This window comes from Macaca fascicularis, chromosome 2 (assembly GCF_037993035.2).
Source record: "Macaca fascicularis isolate 582-1 chromosome 2, T2T-MFA8v1.1".
Classification (NCBI taxonomy): Eukaryota; Metazoa; Chordata; class Mammalia; order Primates; family Cercopithecidae; genus Macaca; species Macaca fascicularis.
The window spans coordinates 111,552,494-111,564,512 of NC_088376.1; the positions used below are offsets into that span (position 1 = coordinate 111,552,494).

At 59.7% G+C, this 12,019-nt stretch overlaps 1 protein-coding gene across 1 annotated transcript in view; it reads right to left on the reverse strand.

The window, feature by feature from the left end:
* The window catches only part of COL7A1 (collagen type VII alpha 1 chain), a 31,836-nt gene that overhangs the window by 17,575 nt on the left and 2,242 nt on the right, over window positions 1-12,019 (reverse strand). The window contains exons 7-51 of the mRNA XM_065540561.2: window positions 11,734-11,897; window positions 11,529-11,658; window positions 11,310-11,426; window positions 11,061-11,207; window positions 10,857-10,973; window positions 10,632-10,781; window positions 10,423-10,551; window positions 9,659-9,802; window positions 9,445-9,570; window positions 9,199-9,342; window positions 8,579-8,698; window positions 8,306-8,449; window positions 7,849-7,974; window positions 7,621-7,767; window positions 7,244-7,366; window positions 6,760-6,906; window positions 6,385-6,519; window positions 6,155-6,298; window positions 5,937-6,073; window positions 5,523-5,649; window positions 5,292-5,438; window positions 5,034-5,206; window positions 4,900-4,935; window positions 4,790-4,816; window positions 4,649-4,693; window positions 4,515-4,577; window positions 3,994-4,074; window positions 3,869-3,904; window positions 3,693-3,728; window positions 3,444-3,515; window positions 3,258-3,335; window positions 2,995-3,021; window positions 2,860-2,913; window positions 2,677-2,739; window positions 2,515-2,574; window positions 2,352-2,387; window positions 2,089-2,133; window positions 1,976-2,011; window positions 1,577-1,621; window positions 1,446-1,481; window positions 1,291-1,326; window positions 884-916; window positions 680-733; window positions 233-292; window positions 108-143 (exon numbers count right to left, since the gene is read on the reverse strand). Of these exons, the coding sequence (XP_065396633.1) occupies window positions 108-143; window positions 233-292; window positions 680-733; window positions 884-916; window positions 1,291-1,326; window positions 1,446-1,481; window positions 1,577-1,621; window positions 1,976-2,011; window positions 2,089-2,133; window positions 2,352-2,387; window positions 2,515-2,574; window positions 2,677-2,739; window positions 2,860-2,913; window positions 2,995-3,021; window positions 3,258-3,335; window positions 3,444-3,515; window positions 3,693-3,728; window positions 3,869-3,904; window positions 3,994-4,074; window positions 4,515-4,577; window positions 4,649-4,693; window positions 4,790-4,816; window positions 4,900-4,935; window positions 5,034-5,206; window positions 5,292-5,438; window positions 5,523-5,649; window positions 5,937-6,073; window positions 6,155-6,298; window positions 6,385-6,519; window positions 6,760-6,906; window positions 7,244-7,366; window positions 7,621-7,767; window positions 7,849-7,974; window positions 8,306-8,449; window positions 8,579-8,698; window positions 9,199-9,342; window positions 9,445-9,570; window positions 9,659-9,802; window positions 10,423-10,551; window positions 10,632-10,781; window positions 10,857-10,973; window positions 11,061-11,207; window positions 11,310-11,426; window positions 11,529-11,658; window positions 11,734-11,897 (4,133 nt within the window). The remainder of the gene's footprint in view (window positions 1-107; window positions 144-232; window positions 293-679; window positions 734-883; window positions 917-1,290; window positions 1,327-1,445; window positions 1,482-1,576; window positions 1,622-1,975; window positions 2,012-2,088; window positions 2,134-2,351; window positions 2,388-2,514; window positions 2,575-2,676; window positions 2,740-2,859; window positions 2,914-2,994; window positions 3,022-3,257; window positions 3,336-3,443; window positions 3,516-3,692; window positions 3,729-3,868; window positions 3,905-3,993; window positions 4,075-4,514; window positions 4,578-4,648; window positions 4,694-4,789; window positions 4,817-4,899; window positions 4,936-5,033; window positions 5,207-5,291; window positions 5,439-5,522; window positions 5,650-5,936; window positions 6,074-6,154; window positions 6,299-6,384; window positions 6,520-6,759; window positions 6,907-7,243; window positions 7,367-7,620; window positions 7,768-7,848; window positions 7,975-8,305; window positions 8,450-8,578; window positions 8,699-9,198; window positions 9,343-9,444; window positions 9,571-9,658; window positions 9,803-10,422; window positions 10,552-10,631; window positions 10,782-10,856; window positions 10,974-11,060; window positions 11,208-11,309; window positions 11,427-11,528; window positions 11,659-11,733; window positions 11,898-12,019) is intronic.

Here is a 12,019-nt window from a genome sequence, read left to right on the forward strand (position 1 = left end):
CTGTGGAGGAGGCAAGAGGGAGGTGATGCAGGATGCTCAAAGCAGGCAGTCCTCAAGGGGAGGGGATCCCGGAAGCCTTGAGGTTGCCCAGGGTCATGGGTACTCACTGGGGGTCCTGCTCTGCCAGTAAGGCCAATGGGACCCTGAAGGGAATAGAAGGGGGACAGGATTTAGTCAGGGTCCTACCACCTCATCTCCCTCTGTCACACTCCCCATTCCGACATTGATTCACCCGGTCTCCAGGGTCTCCCTTGGGGCCAGGGTCTCCAGGAAGAACCAAGCCAGGTGCGCCCTGTGGATGGAAGGATAAGAAGTCAGGAAGACAACCTCTACCAACCGCCCCCTAAACACTTCCCTTCACGGGCCAGGCGCAGTGGCTCACGCCTATAATCCCAGCACTTTGGGAGGCCGAGACGGGTGGATCACGAGGTCAGGAGATTGAGACCATGGTGAAACCCTGTCTCTACAAAAAATACAAAAAATTAGCCGGCCATGCTGGCGGGCGCCTGTACTCCCAGCTACTTGGGAGGCTGAGGCAGGAGAATCATTTGAACCCAGGAGGCAGAGCTTGCAGTGAGCCGAGATCCCGCCACTGCACTCCAGCCTGGGCAACAGAGCGAGACTCTGTCTCAAAAAAAAAACAAAAAAAAAACAAAAAAAACCACTTCCCTTCACTTACCCGTTCCCCTTGGACTCCAGTAGCTCCTCTGGGCCCAGCAGGCCCCACATCTCCCTGGAGGTGACAAAGACCATCAGTGCTAGTCCCAGGCTCCAGTTAACCCCCTGACCTAGCAAGTCCTATGACCCTCAAGTCCCATACATAGGCCCTATGACCTAGACCTCAACTCTGTAGAAACCTCCCCTTGCCCCATACCAGGCTTACCTTTTCTCCTTTGGGTCCAGCAACAGCAGGTCCCTGAAAACAAACAGGACAGATACAGCTTGGCCCTGCCTTGGGGTTGTATGACCAGTCTTCATTGGAATGGAGGTCACACGGAATTCGAAGTCATACAGCTCAGTCTCCACCCAGAAGTCACAGGGTCACCGCCGATAGCAGGGAAGGGGTTATACGAAATGGACTGACACAAAGAGCTCATGACCTGCATGGCGGTCATGGGGTCACAGGATCACAGCCAGGAGTCTGGAGGCAGGTTCTAGCAGGTGAGCCACAGAGCTCTGAGACTGCTCACGGGCCCAGCACTGTGGAATCACAGCCCAGATAGTGTTCTATAGGAGGATCACTGCTCAAGGGCTGTGCTGTGCTCAGAGCCCCATCCTCTCATCACTCACCACCACTGCAGGGTCCCCAGGACGACCAGGCTCCCCCTGTGGAGAGAGGATAGGAGCAGGGACAGGTCAGGGAGTCACCTTGGAGCCCCAAATCCCAGTGTCCCACCTGCCACACCCCTAGTACCAGATAGTACCACCCCCAGTCGAGGACCCACCTTCTCTCCTTGGCGGCCGGTGGGTCCTGGTGGCCCCTGAATGTAGAGAAAGTGGGAGTCCAGGAGGGGAAAGGAAAGGGGAGGGACACACAAAAGTCCCACTCGTGGTCCCACCACAGTCACAGACTCACTTCAGGACCCTCTGCTCCAGGATGTCCAGCAACCCCTGGCAGCCCCTGGAGGAAAGAAAGGGAAGAGCTGTGCAGGTGGGTGGGGATGGGGGATATGGGCAGGGCTAGAGGCTGGGGTGGGGGCTGGAGAGGGGTCAGGGAAGATTGGGATTTAGGTTGGCAGGGGTAGACTTGGCAGGAGGACAGAGACCAGGTCAGTGAAAGTCAAGGTCAGTTCAGCAGGGTCAGAGATTTAAAGCCAGGTCCCTGGGGCTGATGGTTAGAGCCTGTATCAGCAGGGATAAGGGGTCATTGAGGAGGGGTGAGGAGCAGGGGCAGCGGGGGTCAAGGGCAAAAAGCCAAAACCAGAAAGGGCACAGCCAGGTCAGCTGGTATGAGCATTGCAGCCAGTGGGCTTACCCGGGATCCCGCTGGGCCTGGGGGTCCACGTTCGCCCTGATGGAACAGAAGAGGTCAGAGCTGAGTTGGGCCAGATCCTCCAGGGCCCTTGGAGCCCCCCAGGTTACACTTACCTTCTCTCCAGCCTCACCCAGGGGCCCTGGAAAGCCCCGGTCACCCTGAAGACAGAGGATGAGAGAACGACAGAGAGAGAGGGTTGGTGGCGGGCTTGAATGTCAAACCCCAGACAAGGGGTCTCAAACTCCAACCACCCCCTCCAAAACCACAACCTCTGACCTGGAGGGAACTGTTATCTCCTGATCTTCCAGCCTCCCCTAACACCACGGGGAGCCCGGAGTAGCACCCCTCACACCTCAGTCCCCCAACTGGTACTCACTTTGGGGCCAATAGCTCCAGGAGGTCCCCGTGGGCCCTGGAAGGGATGAATTTGGGGGTTCAGAGATTTGCGTTTGGGCATGAGGATGGAGCAGTGGTTGATGATTGAGGTGGGGGCTGGAGCTGTGCCCACCACATTCAGAACCCCTGGCCCCTCCACTCACTTGCTCACCCGGAGACCCAGGTTGTCCTGGGAGGCCTGGAGCTCCATCCTCAGAGTCACCCTGAAGGAGAAACGCGCGGGTGGGAAGACCGAAGGGAGGCCCTGCCCCTAGCACCCAGCCTCCCACCCCAGAACTGGGATATCATCAAGTCAGGCTCCCTACTTTTTCTCCTTTCTCTCCAGGGGGGCCAACGGGGCCTTGGGGTCCAGGGCTTCCGGGAAGACCCTAGGAGGAAGTGAGTAAAAATGTGAGCAAAGAACTATGAAGCCCAGCACCCAACCACTGCCCCAGGAGAGACCCACAGCCCTGAGCAGGGCCCCCAGCAGAGCCTCAAGGCCCACTCACTGGCAGCCCAGGCTCCCCGGGAGCAATGCCACCTTCACCTGGTCCAGGGGGACCCTGGAAGAGAACAGCAGGTCACGGAATGAACAGGGGAATCAGACTCCAAGCCACCCCCAGCACAACCTGTCCCTCACTTACCCGCTCCCCACGATCACCTTTGTCACCCTAGAAAACAGATGATGACCCCATGACCCTGGGCCACACCTCACTCCCAAAGATACTAGGAGGGATGAGGGTCATGGGGTCCAATTGGATTACAAGGATCTTGGGAGAACTGAGGCATCATGGTGAGGATGGGGGTGATCAGAGGGTCACAAGAGCCAGAGGAACTGGTAGGGGTTATGTGGGTTCAAATGGGGTCACCAGGTCTCTGCATCACATGGCACTCATGAGGTTGTCACCTTCATGGCTGTTCCAGGAAGCCCTGGGGGGCCACGGGGTCCTGGGTCCCCCAGTGGTCCACGAGGTCCAGGGGGGCCCTGATGGAGGAGACAAAGTATAAGGTGCAACCCCATAGACCCTCCTCTCACCCCCTCTTGTCAGTCCCCCCACTACCCATCACTCGCCACCACATACTCTGGACTTACCGATGGTCCAGGGTCCCCTTTCCGCCCAGGAAGCCCAGGTCCTTCGCCTCCAGTGATTTGTCCGGGAGCCCCCTGTAGGGACAGAGAGCAGTGGGCAGGATTCAGGATATGGGGGCCTTGAGCTGGAATAAGTCCCTAGACACGTCCAGCTATTCCTATTCGCGCCTTAGGCCCTGCACAGGGTCTGGCGTGGGGCAGTCCTGCTCCTCCCTGGGACATCCTGGCCACCTCCCTTCCCCCTTCACCTACCGGCTCCCCCTTTGGGCCTCGAGGTCCTTGCTCTCCCTGAGGACCAAACAGAGCAGAGGGTGGTGCTTGGGCTCAGGCGAGTGTCAGCGTGGGCACTGACCCACCACCCCAGGCTCCCGCCCTGTGGAAGAGCCCTGGGAAGACACTTGGAGAGCAAAGAAGGGAGGGCGCCTTACCGGTTCCCCACGAGGGCCAGGCAACCCTGGAGAGCCCTGCAAATGGAGGCCAGAGGCAGAACAGTCGGAGCCACCCACCCACTCAGGCAGCGCCCACCCTGACCCGCAGGGCAAGGCTTGCTCACCTTTAGGCCAGGGGCTCCAGGGGTCCCAGGAGTCCCGGGGCGGCCAGGGCTGCCTGGACGCCCATCTGCTCCAGGGAAGCCCTGAGGAGGTGAAGAGGTCAGGGCAGGAAGGGACCCTGCCCCAAGGCCCCTGGTTTGCTGGAGGGGCCTCACCCCATCAACAAGGGGTCCCCTACCTCACTGGCCCCCAGGTATTATTGGGGGTGGAACAGTGAGGCAGAGAAGTGGCCCCTCAGAGCTGCACGGAGTCCAATTCCAGGCACAAGGGCAGTGACAAGGCAGAGGGCTTCCCTGCCTCTGGGACTTAGAGCTGCTGCTCAGGCTCTGCAGAGGGGCTAGAAGCCCCACTGGCCCTTCTACTTCAGAGTGTCCCCTAAAGTCTCTGCGGTGGTTTATAACCTCCAGCTGGGCTTCTAGGAATTTCCGATGATTCTAACTCTGCTTATTCCTTCCCTCTTGTAAAAACCCTGAGAAAGCTTTGAGGAGTGCCTCAGAGAAACCTCGATGGTCCCCACACTCACCCTTTCGCCCTTAGCAATGGCACTTCCAGGGGGCCCCTGGGGGCCAGGAGCACCAGTCCTGCCCTGAGAGAAGAGAGCAGGTTAGGTGGTGATAAGCCAGTCAGGGTGCAGGGACAGATGTGGGGGGCACTCACCGGGAGGCCAGGGTCGCCAGGAGGCCCAACTTGTCCTCTCAGGCCCTAGGAAGGGTGATCAGTGAGACCTGTGCTGCCAACCTCCCCTGCCCCACTGACACCCAACCCACTCTCTATTCCCCGCCCTACAGGGGCACTCACCATTTCTCCAGGTTCCCCCTTCTGGCCCTGGGGAAAGACATGTCAGATGTGGGTCAGAGTGGCTAGCCCCAGGTGCAGCTTCTGCCCACCTCTCGTCACAGGACTCTTACCTTTGGACAATATACTGGGCAGGGTTCTGGCCGGGGCTGTGGACATAGGGTCTCTTTGAGGTTGAACATTTCTACCAAGAACCCCCAGATCCCTTATTTTCTACCACCCAGTCCCCCAGAGGCCTCTTCCAAACCTGAGTAGTGAAGGATGCCTGACACAGGGCTGCGGCCAGACCACTGACTGCCCGGTCCAGGCTTGGCCCATCATCCACGGCGAAAAAGGTCTGGACAGAGTCCATGCCCGGCACCAAGCGACGCAGCTGCTCTGGGTCCGCTCCAGCCATTCCCAACATCACCACTTTAAGCCCTAAGGTGGGGTCCAGTGGCTGCTTGATAGCCCTGTCAGGGCCACCCCTATTCCCAGACCCCTTCCCCATCAGCCTACTCCTTACCAGCAGCCTGGGCCTCACGGATGGGGCTGAATATGTCACCTCTCAAGGGTTCATCCACTAGCAGAACCATCACCCCTGGCACGTGCTGGCGGCGCCCAGGAGCATCTGGTGCCAACACATATCTGTGAGCTGTGACCACGGCTGTGCCTGGAAGGAAGGACATGTCAGAACCCTGGGGCACCAAGTTCCCAGTGGATAGCCCCAAGAGTCCATGCCTGCTGCAGTCCTCACCCAGGTTGTTCCCACTTGGGTCCATGTAGGGCATGTCACGGATCCTTTGCAAGATAATGCCAAGGTCATAGGAGCCATTCAGGGGGAACAGTGGGGAGGGCCGGTGACTGTAAGACAGCAGGCCAACCTGGGGTGGAGGGAGACCCAGAGCCTAAGGAGGATGATAGAGCAGGGATGGGGGTGCACAGAGCCTGGAGAAACACATCAGGCTGTATGTGACCAAAGCCTGACTATCTATTAGGGAGTCAGCAGTGACGGCAGGATAGGAAGCCAGGCAGCAGGTGAGATCTGGAGCCTGTGGGAGAGCTGGGAGAATGACTGAACCTGTTGGGTGGTCAGGAGATGGTAACTGGCATGGAGCCTGGGTGGGGGGCCACAGGGAGAGGTAAGAATCTGGTTGCCCCAGGACCAAACCTGAACTGCCTGTGGCCCAAGAGGCCCAAGTGCCAACACCAGACGCTCCAGGACCCGCCTCGTAGCCTCCGCACGGTGAGCATTGTCTTGAGTGGCGTGTGGTAGGAACACCACATCCGCCAGGCCACGGGGACACACTGCAGGAAGGGGAACAAGTTACTGAAGCGAGCAGCCCACCCAGACACACCTTTCTGCCCTTCCCACTATGCCCGCCATACCTGGCGCCTGTGTGATGGATGCCTCAGGACCCTGCACGCCATCCAGGACAGGCGTCAGGGAGAATATGTAAGAGACGCCAGGCTCTAGCCCTGTCACCCGCTGGGAGCTTGAGATCCCTGGAAGTGTCTGCGGGGCCCCAGGCACTTATGCAGGAGAGAGAACTTGATTAAAAATCAGTTTCCACAGAACCCCAACTGCCAGCCCACCCCAACCCTGGCCTCCCCCTCACCCTGGCCAGGGCCTCTGAGTGGCCGCCAGGATAGGATGTAGCTGGATGCCCTGGACACTGGGGTCCAGGCCAAAGTCACCGAGTCGATCGAGGTGTCCACCACACGTAGTTCAGTGCTTGGAACACGAGGTGACTCTGAAGGAGGAATGAAAGATCGAGGATCAGAGGTTGAGTCCTGAGAACCCAGAGGGGAGAGAGATCTGAGATCCTGGGTCGGGTTTGTCTTATTGAAGCGTCATGAGAGGTCATGCTGGGGTCACCCAGGGTCAGAGGGTGAGGGGTGGGGGTACAGGAGGAGTCACTCAGAATCGGGGTGCAGGAAGCCAGGGTGGGTCATCAGTAGGGGAGGAGCACGCCAAGGTGAGGCAGGCTTACCAGTGCGCACAGTCATGTCTGCAGAGGGCCCTTCTCCAGCCGGCCCTAGGACACTCAGCCTCACGCGGTACTGTGTGGCTGGCTCCAGCCCGTCCAGGTGATAGCTGTTGAGCTCGGGCCCCAGGACCCGGGACTGTTCTTGGCCACCTGGGGCAGGCGTGAGGGTGGGGGCCAAGAGCATGTGGGAGAGTGACACCTGGAGGCATTAAAGGGCCCGCCCACCTCACTGGCTCTGTTAACTGGGTCCACCCTCCTGACTTCCTCATCCTCACTGACTCTGCCCACTTTATGGACCTTGCCAGACTGACCCTCCATGAACTCATTGATCCTGCCCACTTCATTGACTGATCTTACCTACTGTCACTGATCTCGCAGACCCCCAATGACAGACCCCACTCACTGTCACTGTCCTCACCTACCTTGCAGCATCTGCCACAGCTTTGCCCCCATTGGTTCCTAACCCCCTCCCAGGGACACCCCTCACCCTCTGGTTGCCAGCGCAGAAGGAAGCCCTGCACTCCGGGCACCGGCTCCCAGCGCAGCCTCAGCGAGTGCTCCCCGCGCTGTACCACGTGAAGCGTCCCCAGGGCTGGTGGAGCCTCAGGCGCTGGAGAGAAAGCTCAGGAATCAGGGAGGCTCTGCCCCAATGGCCCCTGTGCCAATCCCAGGCCCACCCTGGCACACGCACCCCACCCAGCCAGCCCCTCTGCCTATCCCGGGCTTCACCTTCCCTCCTCTCAGACCCCGCCCCCAAAGGCTCACTACCAATCCTGGTCCTTTCTCCAATCTGGAGCACAAGCCCCGATCCCCAAACCATCCACACCACCCATCCCGAGGCTCTCCAGCTCATGCTCTGCCTACGCGTGGTGACGACAATGGAGACAGGTGTGCCCTCGCGGTCCCCGACAAGTGCAGTCACTCGCACTGAGTAGCTGACTCCACCTTCGAGACCCCGGATCTCTGCAGAGTCTGTGTTTCCTGGGAGTATCTGGTGTCTCATGGGGCCACCTGGCCAGGTGGGCATAGAGCAATGGTTAGGGGTGGGCAGTCCCAGCCAGGAAGGATAGGGGTGGCATCAGGGAGCCATACCTTCACTCCGGCCCCAGGCCAGTCTGTAAGCTGTGGCCCCAGTGACCCCTACCCAGGTGATCCGCAGAACGTCGCTGGAAGCATTGAGGATTTGCAGCCTTGACACACGGCCCACAGGCTCAGGGGCTGGGGACAGAGGCAAGGTAAAGGGGTCTGGCAGAGAACAGAGTGGTAGTGCAGGCATGGTTGACACGGGGGTAATCTGAAAGTCAGTGTGAGGTTAGTATGGACAGGTCACTGTAGGCAGCCCTGAGAAGGAGGAGGTCAGTGCCTTGGGGTGGGCAGTGTGGGGCCACCAGGAAGTCACCGTGGGTGGACACTTAATCAGTGCGGGGTGGGTCAGTGTGGATAGGACAGTCACTAAGCAGGGGCGTGGAGGCAGCTGGGCAATCAGGAATACACAGCAGGGCAGGGTAGCTATTTCGGTGTGGCTAGCAGCTGGTCAGGGTCCACTCACCAGTCCTGACAACCACAGAGGCAGGGGGCCCATCCACACCAGCCACATGGGCCCTTACATGCACCGTATACTCAGTATCTGGCTCCAGCCCGTCCAGCTCAGCCACCGTGGCCTCCCCAGAAACCAACTGGGATTTCTCTGGGCCTAGGAGCAGGGACGGAGGCAACTCCAGGGCTAGTCAAACTCTGTCCCCCAGAGCCCCACCTGGACCCCCAATAAACCCCCAGCCCCCATTCCACCCTGACCTGCCCCCTCCCAAACCCCAGTCCCCACCGTGGGCTGAGTGCCAGGAAACCCTGTATCCTGTGGCGCCAGGAACCCTGGTCCAGGTAATGGTGACAGATGAGCTGCTGGCCTGAGTCACATGGACGGTCCTCACTGGGCCCAGTGGGTCTAGTGAGGAGAGGCAATGGGGAGTCTGTTGGAGCAGGCAGGAAGGAGTGGGGCTATCTGATACTGATAGTGGAAGGCGATGAGAGTCTAACAGAAGACAGGGATCTGATAGAGGAGATGGTGAATAGGTCCAGTGGAGAAGTGGGGAGATGGAGGTTTTAGGAGGCAGTGAGGGGGTCTGATGGAGGAGAAAGTGTAAATCTCAGAGGAGATTTGGGTCCAGCAAAAAAGGGGTGGGGGTCTGAGGGCTGAGGTGGTGGAAATTTGAGGGCAAAGATTGTGGGAGTCTTAGGGGAGAAGCGGGGGAATCTGAAGATGGGAAGGGCTTAAGGGGAGACAGCTGAAACTGAAGGGGAAGCAGAGTCTCTGAGGGAGGAGGGAGTAGGAATCTGAAGGGGGAGGCAGGAGTTCTGGGGAGTAGCAAGGGTCTGCAAGGGAAGGCATGGGGGTCTGAAAGAGCAATGGAGGCAGAGAGTCAAGGGACAGGGGTAGGCCCTGACCTGTTCGAGCCACGATGACCGCAGCGGGGCCCTCCTCTCTCCCTCGAAGTACAGACACAGCCACCTGGTAGGCGGTTCCAGGCTGCAGCCCTGTGATGTCTGTGACAGTAGAGTCTGGGGGCAGTGTCTGGCTGGACTCTGGACCTGAGGTCAGAGGGAAATGCTGGCATGGCTCCTGCCTGTCCCCTCCGGCCCCCATACCCTCATTGGTCCCTTCAGCAGTCCCCCCACACACCCCACACTGACCACTGCCTGTGCTCCAGCTAATCCGAAATCCACTGGCTCGAGGGACGGGTCCCCAGGCCACCCTCACTCTCGTAGCATCTGACACCACAACCCGCAGCCCTGGAACAGCAAGTGGGGTTTCCGGCTCTAGGGGTTAAACACAGAGGTCAGAGGTCAGAACCAGGACCAGAGTGAGGCAGACAGCTGTCCTCCACAAGCTTCCTGTAGTGCTCACCCCGGCGGACAGTGAGGACACTGGCACTGCCCTCACGGGAACCCACTCGAGCAGACACCCGCACAGTGTAGCTAAGCCCAGCCTGAACGTCATCCAAGTCGAACGCTGTCTGACTCCCGGGAAGCATCAGGATCCGCTCAACCCCTAAGAGAGAAGTCAGCGTAGGTGGGCAGGGGTCAAAAAGAGACAGGGACGTGGGACGATGGCAGTGATGGACAGGGACACACAGCGAGAAGGGCCATGGAGGTGGGGATGTGGGGTGGTGGGGACCAGAGAGATGGGATATGGTTGAAAAAAGTGAATGCAAGACAATGACATAGGATGAAAGGGGCCAGTGATGGTCAGGGACACTGGAGGACAGGGGTCCGTGGGATGCTGGCATGTAGGATGACAGGAGCCAGTGGACTGCAGTGAGAACTGATGAGCTGTTGATAGACACTGACGTGGGATGGCAGAAGTCGGTGCTGGATGGGGACATGCAATGAGAGGTTGGTGTACAGTGGTCACCACTAGGGTCACAGAAAGGCAGGTGACTGAGTTTGTGGCTGTGCAGAGTCGCAAGCCATGGACAGGGGTGTGGGGCAGGGAGGAGATCGGCTGGGGCAGGGTAGGGGCAGACACACCCTGTGACACTTCAGGGCTCAGTGCCATCCTGGGAAGCAGATGGATAAGGAGACAGGGAGGAGACTATAGGGACCCAGGTGTGGAAGGAGAGGCTGGAACTTCAGTGTGTGTGGTGGGGGTGCTGGTTGTGTCCACCTTACCCTGGGTGCTGCGCACAATGATGCGGTACTGGGTGGCACCAGGGACTGGGCTCCAGGACACTCGCACCCGCTGCCCGGGCAGCTCGGTGGCTTGCAGGTCCATCACAGGGCCCACAGGCAGCTCTGGTCCTGTTGGAGAGCACAGCATAGAGGCAGCCTGGGGCTCCGACACCTCCCCCACTCACTGGCCCAGCCCACAGAGCCCTCACCAGTGGGAACCACGGTTGCAGGGGTGGCCACCTCGCGGCCCTCCAGCAGAGTGTAGAGTGTGAGGCGGTACTCTGTGCCCGGCTGCAGCCCATCCAACTGGTAGCGGGTCACATCAGAAGGCAGCACCACCTTCTGTGGTGGCTCCAAGCCTGCAAGATGACAGGGTCAGGCCAGCTGACGCCATGCCCTGACCCTTGCCTGTCCGTCCCTTCCCCCACACTGACCAGTCTCACGCCGCCATTCCAACCGGTAGCCACGGGCCTCAGGCACCAAGTTCCAGGAAAGGAGGATGGATGTGGGGCCCAGGATGACCGGGCGTAGGGTCTGCTCAACAGAAGTGTCTGCCCAGGGCACATGGGATGTCAGTGGCCTCCGGTCCTTGCCCTGCCTGCCCGTCCCAGCCTGACGAAAGTGCCCAGCCTTCTCACCAGTGCGAGCCGTCAGGGAAGCGGTGGGCCCCACACTATGGCCAAACAGGGTGCTTATGGTCACCTCATAGTCTGTGCCAGGCTCCAAGTCGTGCAGCAACACTGAACCTTGCCCAGGGCCCAGCTCCTGCTGCTGTGTGGGCCCACCTGCATGGGGGGCACCAAAAGGCCAGTGAGCCTTGCAGACACAGGACTCTACAGTTTTGTCTGAGGTGCAGGGACTCCCCTCAGCCCACATCTCTCACTCACCACTGAGGACCCGCCATGTCACACGGTAGCCAGTGGCACCTGACACACTCCGCCAGGCCACCAGGAGGCTATGGGCTGTGGTATTCTGGATGGTCAGTTCCGGCCCCTCCAGGGCAGCTGGGGGAGAGTCCCACCAGGGATTCATGGAGTCAGGAGAGGGAGGGGGTACTGGGGTGGGGAGTTAGGTGAATGGGGTCAGAGGCTGGCAGAATTGCTCACTGGTCCGAGCTGTCCCGCTCACTGCCTCCCCGATGCTGTTGGCGTAGAGGGCAACCACAGTCACTTGGTACTCAGTCAGTGGCCGGAGACCCTGCAGCCACACGCTGGTCTCACCAGCTGGGATGTTCACCTGCCCAGGGCCAGAGGTCACTTTATCTTGCCCAGCCAAGTCCCCAGCCACCACTTATCACTCCTGACATCCTACCTCCTGCCGCTCGCTCGGCAGTGGCTGTCCCAGCCCCGTCAGAGGAGTATACTGGACCTTGTAGCCAGTCACAGGGCCACTGGCCGCTGTCCACTGTACTCTCAAGGATTGGCTGCTTGGCTCAGACAGCACCAGGTCTCGTGGAGCAGAGGTTGAGTCATCCACTGGGAATGGGGGATCAGGGGATCAGGCAGGAGGATTGGGGTGGGCATGTGTGGTGCAGAGTTGGGGTTAGGGTCAGGAGCACATAGGATGGAATCAGCACTCCCAAGTGGGGGTTGGGGTC